Here is an 11,218-nt window from a genome sequence, read left to right as displayed (position 1 = left end):
AAAAAAAAAAAGCAAAAAGATAAATTTGCTTGAATGTTCATAGTTACTAGGTTGCCTCCTTATACTATCAGGCCTTTAAATGTAACATTTTAAAAGAATATGGTATTTATACAATTTTTGATGAAATAAATATTAGTTTCTATTTAATTCATAAAGTCTGCAACTGTTAGACAATAAACACAATCACACAACTATATTGCAGTGAAAAAAAACAAGGAAGCTTGCAATAAATATTTGTTAAAATGTGTGGATGACATGCATATAATTTGAACTAAGGAAAATATTCAATTTTTTTTTTCCTATCAATGAATTCATCTCATGCATATTACATCAAAATAATATCAAAGTAGATTTAGAAGCAGCCACAATTATAAAAAAGAAAAAAAGGAATTAAAAAAAAATCATTCTTTTAAGAATACAAAAATATATTGTATGAATTTAAATTTCTTTCACTACCTAGCATTTAGTAATGTGACAGTAACTAAATTTACACTCTCTGTTTTATCTTGATTTCTTGAAGATGTTTCTGCATGATTCCTTCTTAAAAAAAATCCAGGATTGTTTGGACGTGGCATTAATGCAGCTTCACTACTTAACATTAAAATCACTGAAGACATTGTTGGTCTATCTTCTGCACATTCTTGAACACATAAGAGACCAACATGTATGCATCTTAAGACTTCTGATTCTGTATATGAATTGCCCATGGATGAATCAACCAATGTCAATATAGTTCCTTCATGCCAACGTCTCCAAACCTACAAGAACATACAATGTAATAAACTAATAATAATTGGAATATATGAGCTAGAATGTTTATTTTTATTTAATAAGAAATACTCAAATAAAGGAAGAAATTTTTTCACTTACATTTTCCAGAAAATTGAATTCGTCGTTATCATTGGAAAATCTTCTATTTTTCTTTCCAGTTATAATTTCCAATACCATAACTCCAAAGCTATAAACATCAGATTTTATTGAAAAGTTTCCATCCATAATATATTCAGGAGACATATAACCACTACAAAATAAAAATGTGCCTAAGTTAAAATTAAAAACACCATATCGAATTTAAAAAAACGTTCAAAAAAATTAACATAGTATACTTACTATGTTCCAACAACTCTTACTGTTTTTTCTTGTATTTGATCTTTGTCAAAAACTCTAGCCATTCCAAAGTCTGATATCTTTGGATTCATTTCAATATCTAGTAATATATTGCTTATCTTGAGATCTCTATGAATAATTCGAAATCTTGAATCTTGATGCAAATAAAGAAGTCCTCTAGCTATTCCATATATAATATTATAGCGCCTCTCCCAATTAAGCAAGAGATTTTTTGATTTGTCTGTAACATCAGTTATTATTAATACGTATAGACTAATTAAGTTTAACAAGCAAAGTAAGTATATATGATAATTAAAAAAATTAATGCATAAACATACAAGATATTGAGAGAAACAATGCTTACCAAACAAAATGGAATCAAGTCCCCTATTTTCCATATATTCATAGACCACCATCTTCTCATTCTTCTCAATGCAGCAACCAAGTAATCGGACTAGATTTCGATGTTGGAGTTTGGCAATTAATCTGATTTCATTTTTAAATTCATTAATTCCTTGTCCAGAATTTTCTGATAACCTTTTTACAGCAATTTCTTGACCTTCAATCAATCTACCCTGATATTGTCATAGGCACAATCTGTTAGTATATATAAGTATGTTATGATAGTTGTGCGGTGTTTAAAGTATTAAAACAACTTACCTTATAAACACTACCGAAGCCTCCTTCTCCAAGTTTATTATCTTCAGAGAAATTATTTGTAGCCATCATTAGGGTATCAAAATCAAACATTGGCAATTTCAGATCATCCATGTTCCTTTCGTCACCTAGAAGACACAATCTCATTCATTAACCAATCATAACTTCTGTGGACAAAACCTGGAATAGCGACTATTGATAATAACCAAGGTAAATTATTTAGGTGGATACTACAATGAAGATGGCAAAAATATCTTCTCATGAAGATGCTTTGGTTAAAAGTGTGGTTTATTTATTTAGCCACACTTTAAACAAAAATAACACTTTTATAAATATCAAAATCTAACCATTCAATCCATCATCCAATGGTCAAAAAGAAATATATTCACATGAAGACAATTATAAGATCTTCATTGTAGTATCCACCAATTATTTATTTATGCAGCACAAAAACCATATACACTAGAGTACCATATATAAAGAGACATATGGGGAAGTTTATTATACATTACCTCTAGAACTTTGTTGTCTCTTCTTCCTTAAGTAACAAATAGAAACCAATCCCAAAACTAAAACAAGTGCACTAAGTGTGATGCCAATAGCCAGAACTGCTCTGTGATTCTTGTTGGAGCTAGTAGATCCTGTGTGTCACTAAATTCATCAGAAAGAACTACTTAATCAATTAAGGAACCTGCAATATCATCATCATAGAAAAATGTTCAACCACTTAATCAATTAGACAGTACCTATATCAGTAGCTGCCAATCTGACATAGACATCTTGGCCATCCGTACCGTAGACTCTCATGTCAATGAGTTGGCCAAGCCACATGACACAGCCACTTCCTCCATTTCTGATATCAATGTTTGCATATGCAGTGCATGAACAATTCCTCTTACACAAACTCCCACATTCATCAAGTGTCATACTCTTATTCATAAACACGCTGCTTGTCTCCGGCAGCTTCATGTGCTCAAGATGCAAGAACTTGTCAGTCGAACAATTCAAACCCGTTTTCCTCACACACCCATCAGATCCATCTCTCAGATTCCAAGCCTGAGGGTTCTTAGGACTGAACCCTTTCATACATGTGCAAAGCGGCGATGCATTATTGTCACACACTCCGTACGGACCACACTCCCTGTAATGGTCGCATTGATCCGCCGGTGCGTACCAGAAATTGTTCCAAGTTTCGCTGCTCGCTATCCACGTCCGCCGTTGAAGTTCTCCGTCTGAATCTGAGGTCACCGTTAGCCTCGATAACAAAGAAGCGTTCCAGATGGAGAAAGAGTAGAACACGCCGTGCGCGTCATCGGAGAAGCTGAACACAATGGAATGAGTATCGGCGTTCATGTTTGGAACCCCGCTAAATCTCTCACCATTCCAAGGACCAGTTCGGTATATGATAGTCTGGTTTCTCCTCAGAAAAATCTCAGGTAAACCGCGGTAATCTAGCTTGTAAGTGTAGTCACCGGAAGAAGGGTCTTCACCTTTGACCTTCCACGATGTTAAGTGCTTCTCAACTCCTGTGTCAAAGTTCCAACCCAATTTCATCCCAGGTAGCAAGGTATCTGTTGGGTAATCGAAGCTCTGCCATAGGTAGTTATTGCTCTGCTCTGAATCTTTGAGAACAAGGTTACCGGTATCGAGTAGCTGGAGAACTGGATTCTTGGCGCTGGTTTGGTTGGAGGACCATGCGGGGTTCCCGGATGAATTGAGGAGGACAAAGTTTCCGTTTTCTCCGATCTTGAGATAGCCGGTAGAGTTGTCAACAGGGTTGTCTCTGTTTGCAACCCAAACAATTGTTTGAGGATTGATGTTGTTGTACCATATTCCGAGGTAATAGTTGGTGTTGGAACCTCTGAAGAAGCCCAGCACGAAGGTTTGGTTTGTTTGTTGTCGTGATCGTTTGGAGGATAGTATAGAAGAAGATAATGTTGTTGACTAATTCGTTAATTTCTTGATGGAATTGTTCATCAAGGAAGCAGAACAAGCTGACCTGCATTCATTTGCCTGTTTTATATATTCCTTTACATCATATATCTGTGTTGACTTTTGAACCAATTCCTTTACATCATATATCTGTGTTGACTTTTGAATCAAGAGTCAGCGTTTTCCATAATTCAAAAGCTAATTTTTTTTAAATTAAAAATAGGAAGACTCAAAATCTGCAACATCTTAGATGAGTATAAAAAAATTATGCTATTTAAATTATAATTTAAAAGTTAATTATTATCTACTCATTATAATTATTGTATGATTATAGGGTTATCCGTGTTGTAATTAGGGGAGTTCACAATAAAATAGGTAATAATGAGGAGACTCTGATTTCTTTTTTTTTATTAGTTTGATCTTTAGTTCTTTTAAGTCGGATGTAAAACTCATTTAATTAGCGAATATTTTATTTTTTATAAAATAAATAAATAAATAATCTAAAAAATAATTAAAAATAAAAGATCAATTTTTGTGTTCTAATAGAAAACACACAAAAACATTAACAAAAGACACAAAAACACAATTTAATAAATTCTAGATACACAAGGCGCAGTCATAATAATATTATATGAGAATTTTAATCTCCTCAATATATGGCGTTATTCAGGTTAGAACATGTGTGGATATTAAAATTGATTGGCGTACTTTATGTATCACCAAATCATGAATCAAAGTCAAATAGGCAAGCAAGCAATTCATTATCCTATTCTATCTATCTATTTAATATATTAAAATTGAGTTTTTTTCCAAATTAATAAAAGTGAGTATTTAATAAATAATACATAATTATACTTGTATCATATCCCTTATATTTAAAAAAAAAGGGTTATATTTTGATTAGATAAAAGGAAATTCAAATTAAATTAAACTTATCATCGTAACCCACTTCCCTCAGAGATTCTCGACCCTAGTCGTCCATAACCCACAGACCAACTTCTCCCTGAGAATCTCGGCCCTAGCCATTCACGACTAACGGACCAACGAATAGTTCAAACACAAAAGGCTATAAATCAAATAGAATCAATGATAAGCGGAACAACGTATGTAACAAAACACAAAACAACTCTATCAACGATTTTATACTCGTCTTCGTTAAAAAGATCAATCACTGACTTGAGCGTCGAAGTCATTTTTGCAGGTACCACGCTCGGGTTCAAGTTCGCAAGGGTGCTTCGCTCCTAGGCTGAGACACCGAGTTTCCAAGAGACAAGCCGACCAAACACCTTGGAGAAGAGTATCCTTGACAGAATATTTGGCGCCCACCGTGGGGTCGAAATCATTTAAATCTAACCCCACATATATCTCGCTTTAATTATTTCTTTGCAGGATCATGGCTGAAGAGGTTATATCCGCAACTCCTCCTCCCACAAACGAGGAGCTAGTAGCTATGAATACTACCCTCTTGGCCGAGGTTAGGAGAATCGCTGATCTCCTAGAAGCATCTCACAACGGAAAGTCAAACGTAGAGGATCCTAAGAGCGCAACCTCGAACGGGACGCAAACTTTGGACTTGGGTTCCCAAGAAGTCACTCAACCTAAAGAAAGGCTGACAAAAGACAATCCCTTCTCAGAGAAGATTGTCAGTTTTCAGATGCTGAACAATTTCATTCTAACCACAGCGCTTAAGGCATATGAAGGGTTCGGAGATCCCCGTGTACACATTAAGAAACTCAAGTAGAAAAATGGTTATCTTCCAATATACCTTAATCCTAAGATGAAGAACGAATGCGAATTCTTGAAATTAGAATCAATACATTAATCAAAATAGAGTGGCAATAGTATTAATCCATAGAATAAATAGAGCTTCTAACCTTAACAAGGGAGGTTTAGTTGCTCATGACTCAGAGAGAAAACTAGGGTTCCAAGAGTGTGTAAAAACTATAATGAGGTGCTTGGGAGAGAAGAGGGCCCGAAGGACGGAATCTTTTTCCTTTTATATCTAACCTAATTTGATTTGAAACTAAAATAAAATAATAAATTCTAGATCTAAAAGATTTTTTTTGTAAATAAAAATAACCAAAATATAATAATTAAAAGCCAAATCTAACTAAAGATGCTTCTTTGAGTGAGGTTGATCCGCGTGTTTGGTGCTAAACGTCAGAATCGACGTTTAGCACCCCAGGGGCAGTAAGCTCCAATTTGTTTCTGACTTCCTGGCATTAAATTCTAGGTTCAGCATTCAACGCTCTATGAGGCAGAGAGCTCGCACACATTACGAGGTATCTGGCGCTAAACGCCCAGGTCCGCATTTAACGCCAGCTTAATAGAATGACTGCACACAATCCAAAGTACTTGGACGCTAAATGCCGCATGCGACGCTTAGCGCCAGCTCAACAGAATTGAAATTCTTCTCTTTTCTTCTGCACAGACTCTGTCAAACCGATCCAAACTTCACCTGAAATAATCAAAATAATAGAATAACTCAAAGTAGCATCCAAACAGGTTACAAATACTAAAATCTCAATAAAAACTCAATAAATTCATATCTAAAATAATAAAAAAAATAGAGAAAAGACGCTCACACATCAATAACTACACAATGAATGTGGTATATAGAGAAGTTTTTGAGAACTTATAATGAAAAGATAATTTCTAATTCTCTTCATCAATTATTAATATGTATTACTATCAATTAAAAATATTGACAAATTCTAGGTGCTAATGGATAATACATTCTTATTTTACATTTATAACTTGAGAATATTAAAATTATCATAAAAATCTTTATTATTTTATTCTCTTGATAAACTATTTTAAAATTACTTTAATCATATAATTTTGTATACTAATATTGATATAATATTATTTCAAGTATATGTTTTGCAGGCATTAAAAGAGAGTGTTGAGTTATTTTTTAGTGGGTTTAAATTATTTATTGTTTATTGGAGAAATTTGTGCATTAGAATTCTCTAATAATTGGTTGTTCATTTTGAGCTGATTTTGATATGTCCTTACATGACAGTAAAACAATATATAAAAATTTGTTGGTGGGTCTAAGTATTATTACTAAGTTATTTATAGTGACATTGAGTATATATGTCTGATTTATTGAAAAAAGTAGATTACTAAAACTGATTAATAACTATTTTAGAGTTGATACACTTAATACTAGATTAAGAAAAAATAAACAATATATAATGTGTTAATTTTTTATTAATTAAATTATTATAATTGAAATTAATTTTAAAAAAATAACTTAAAATTATAATTTCAATCTTATCACGTACATGGCACAGGTTATTATACTTGTTATAATACTAGATCTTAGTCATGGACTGATATTCTTTCTCTTTTTGTTTTTGTCAGACAAAAATGCAACGAATACTATTATATGTATTTGTTGATCAGAAAAAATTTAATTTCAAAGACACCAAGGTCGAAGTATAATAAGAACTCTTTCAAATAAAAGTGATCCTTATCGAAAAGGATTTGTCGAGAGGAAGAGGTAGAAGTTAATCGATAAACTAATCGAAGGAAATGAACATTTAAAGCTAATTGTTGGTAGTTACCCATGTTGCGCAAAGAGAGCGGGAATAGTTATTCAAGAATTAATATACGTGGGAGTTACATTCAAATATGATTGGTGGAAGATTTCTATAAATTGGTGAAAGATCGAAGAAACAAGGGTTGGAATCTTTTATCAGAAAATACTCTCGCGCACTCATATCTGCAGTGAATTCTTGAGTCTGCTAAGAGCTTACTTTTCTATAGGGTTCCTTACACTATTTTTATTTTTCATTTAAATCTTTTGTAACTTTTATTTTCATGCAAATTTACTTTTCAAGCAACATTTACTTTTCCTGTTTTCCTTTAAGTTTCAGCACTTTGTTTTCGATTTCAAAAACCCTTCCACCTTATTGAAGGCATTTTACCGATTTATTTAAATTTAATGCAACATATTTCAATTTCAGTCAATTTATTTTGAAATCTACTTTATTTATCTTTCAGATTTTCTTTTATTGTTTTGTCTGATCGAAAGACCCTTTTGATGCACTTTTGAAAACTGGTACTCACAAGAGGAGTATGTTTCGCTCCTAGACCACTAGATATCGAACCACTTTCGATTTGCTAAAAATTGATAAAACAAATTGGCACGCCCGGTGGGACAGTTTTAAAATTACGTGTGTCAAAAAGTGTTTTGAAATGAATTAGTGCATGCAACTTAGAAGCGGCAAGATTATTCGAATGGCAGAAGAAGTTTCTAATACTAATTTGGAATCATCTGTAAGTGTAACACTCTAATATTCAAATCCTTATGCTCGAGTCATAAGTCAATGATATTACGGTGGTACAAACCTCAAGGTGGATTTTTATTACATAATTATAAGTAAATTTGAAAGGAAGTATTAAACGAGAAGCCCGAAATTGAGTAAAATAAAATTGCAAAGTCGTGTCACTCACGCATCGACAACTAAAAGATAAAGCTTGAAGTTGAAAACGGTAAACAAATAAAGGCATTAAGGAGAATAAGAGAAGGACAGTATATAGATATATAACATAAGTAAATAGCCACTAGTCGCGACCTGCGAAGTTTAGGCTGGCTAGGGTACAGTATGAAAGTAGTTGACAACAGTATCTCCTAATATCTCCCAAATTAAACATAAGAGCCTCCATAGGCAAGTTCAAAAGAGTTCAATACATAATATAGGCATTTCAAAATAAAGGTGGAGAGATTCTAAGCAAAATATAAAGAAGAGCATATAAAGATTTTCGCCATCTCTCAGATGAACCACAGCTCACTTCTGAGCACCTGGACCTGTATCTGAAAAACAAGAGATATATACGGAATGAGAACTCCCGAACCATGGGTTTCCAGTACGGTAAAAGTGCCAAATAAATACAATGCATTGCAATAAAAACTCACTAAGCATCCTAAACTTCCTTTCTCCAAATATTCACCATATGTTCTCGCTAATCCATAAACATGAAACTGTCATAAGGGAATGCTAAATCTAATTCATATCTTTTATGCTTCCCAACTTTCTAACTCTCGAATAGATCAGAATCAGAATCATAAGACAAACCATCACCAGTTATTTTGTCTCAGCAATTCTATATCGTTACCTCATATCCTCACCTGGAGCAAGTGAAATCACTTCACTGCGTCTACCCAAGGAGATCAAATTATCTCATTCTTTACCTGGAGCAAGTGAAATCACTTCATTACATCTACCCAGGGAACTCAATTACCTCATTCAATAATAATCATCATTATTCAATTACATCATCAACTCATCTCATCAAGAACAACCCTCAGCGTCCACCGACACCAGCATGAGGGATCTCCCAATTGTACAAACACAAGCAATACAGGCAAGTAATACACAATTAAAGTACAAGTAGAATAAGTAGCATATAATCAGGTAACATAGCATATATGATATAGCAATGCAAAACACATAGGCAAACCCAAACAATGCAAACATATGCAAATGATGTATGCCTGCCCTATGGCTGATGAGTCTCATCTGTCGGTTATAAATCCAACTCGACAAGTCCTGGTAGCTAACTATTGGACTGTCCCTCTGTCGTGCATCCCCAACTCGAGTTATTCACAATCATAATCATAATCACACAACACCCACACTGGTGTTTATCCATGGGGGCGAGCTCATCCAGAACTTTCACAGTGTCCGGCCACACTTACGACATAGGGTCAACAGAATCTCGGATCACAACCTAGAGCAAGTGGAGCTGACCCACTGCATCTACCCAAGAAAATCCGAAACTCAGATAATTTCACAAATCTCAAATCAACCTCGACTGGGAGCAAGTGGGGCCTAACCACTGCATCTACCCCAGGAGTTGCAAACCAAACCCAGAGCAAGTGGAATCAATGCCACTGCATCTACCCAGGCAGGTATATCTCACCACATCCCGGAGCAAGTGGGGCGAAACCACAACCCTTGTATCTACCCGGGGAGCCTCTACACTAACCAACCTGGAGCAAGTGGGGCGCAACCACAACCCTTGCATCTACCCAGGAGGTACGTTCTCATATGCCCAGGAGGAACCAAGGAGGGGATCCTAATCTCCCACCATCTCGCTGGGGGCGATTTTACAATAACAAGAGGAACAAGGAAGGGGATCATCACCTTCCTTCATCTCTCTGGGGTCGCACTTTCGAGAAAGAGAGCTCAAGATAAAACAATCATTCAAAGCCATATTTTTATTTCCATCCATAAATCAATATTTATCATAGCCTTCTGGTTCATAACATAACCCATAACTAGCCAATAATCATTATTAAATACAGCCTTTTGGCTCTCGACATACCCCACAGCTCCATCATCACCCTTAGCAACTCATACAGTCATCATTAATCATAATTCATCATTACTCTCCCTTTTCTTCACCCTCAACCTACCACCCTTCCTAATCCCTTCTCATTTCTAGGCCTACTATAAGGCTTTAAGATTTAAAGGGTGGGCATAGATGCTTAAAAGTCTGAAATTCGGCTTTAAAAACTCAAAATCATCTTTTGCTGAAAATAGGGTCACGCGTGCGCGTTGCCCATGCGCACGCGTGGAGAGCGGAAAAGGAAGTGACGCATGAGCGTCGTACATGTACACGCATGGAAAGCAGAAAGGTAGTGCAATGCGTGCGCGTCACACGTACGCGTTGGTGCGTTTTGTGCTCCTTGCATAAACCCAACACAGTACCAGCGCAACTCTCTGGATTTTCTACTGGGCACTTGCATCAATACAGCGACGTGTACGCGTCGGCCAGGTGCACACATAACTTCTTCTACAAAATTTCTTTTTCAACCATTTCTGAAGCGTTGGAAAAATCGTTAATAAACTTTCATAAAAATCCAATTTTGAAGAATTCAAAACTCCGAGGGCCGAGTTACGGATGGCCGAAGTTGGTCAAAAATCAGTTTTTACCCAAAAATAGAAATCACCCATTTTTCCAATGTTCACAAGCCAAGTTCATTTTCACTCATCCAAATGACCACAACCTCACCACATTTACATAATTACACTCAACCAAAACCAAACCTACCTTATCTATACAATTTCACCCAAAACTATCAAATTCCACACCTCAATTCCTCAAACCTTATTATTCAATAATCAAACCAATTATTCACACATTCAATATCTAAAATCTATCCAATCTCTTATGTCATCACACAATATACACATCAACTTACCTTCCTTACCTCTTTCCGGCTTCCGGCCCAAGATTCACGGCCTTTGGCCCAAATTCGTAATTTAAATGCATATTCAACAAACCAATATTCATTATCCAACTCATCAAATCCTCAACACACCAAACATACAAATTCACACAATTCTCAACCCAATCATTAATTTACATTACATATCAACTATGCATATTAGTACCAACCATTCACACAATCCAAACTTAATCCTAGGGGCATCTAGCCTAGGAATTCTCATCACACCACATGGTACTTAAATAAAACTTAAACCGTACCTCTTGTAGCCAAAAT

The 11,218-nt window shown here is 35.1% G+C and overlaps 1 protein-coding gene across 4 annotated transcripts in view; it reads right to left on the bottom strand.

Annotated features, from left to right (window-relative positions):
* LOC107621506 (receptor-like serine/threonine-protein kinase SD1-8) overlaps nt 356-11,218 on the bottom strand; it is a 31,984-nt gene continuing 21,121 nt past the window's right edge. The window contains exons 2-7 of one of the 4 annotated variants that reach the window (XM_021114336.1): nt 2,277-2,405; nt 1,768-1,892; nt 1,472-1,682; nt 1,111-1,348; nt 871-1,021; nt 357-758 (exon numbers count right to left, since the gene is read on the bottom strand). In XM_021114336.1, coding sequence (XP_020969995.1) covers nt 453-758; nt 871-1,021; nt 1,111-1,348; nt 1,472-1,682; nt 1,768-1,892; nt 2,277-2,405 — 1,160 coding nt within the window. In that variant the 3' untranslated portion in view covers nt 357-452. Of the gene's footprint in view, nt 759-870; nt 1,022-1,110; nt 1,683-1,767; nt 1,893-2,276; nt 2,406-11,218 lie in introns of all 4 variants that reach the window. The other 3 variants (XM_021114333.1, XR_002356493.1, XM_021114335.1) reach the window with 3 other exon arrangements.

Source organism: Arachis ipaensis, chromosome B10, assembly GCF_000816755.2.
Source record: "Arachis ipaensis cultivar K30076 chromosome B10, Araip1.1, whole genome shotgun sequence".
Lineage (NCBI taxonomy): Eukaryota > Viridiplantae > Streptophyta > Magnoliopsida > Fabales > Fabaceae > Arachis > Arachis ipaensis.
The sequence above is the reverse complement of the archived record's forward strand: the minus strand, read 5'-3'. Positions and strand labels throughout refer to the sequence as shown.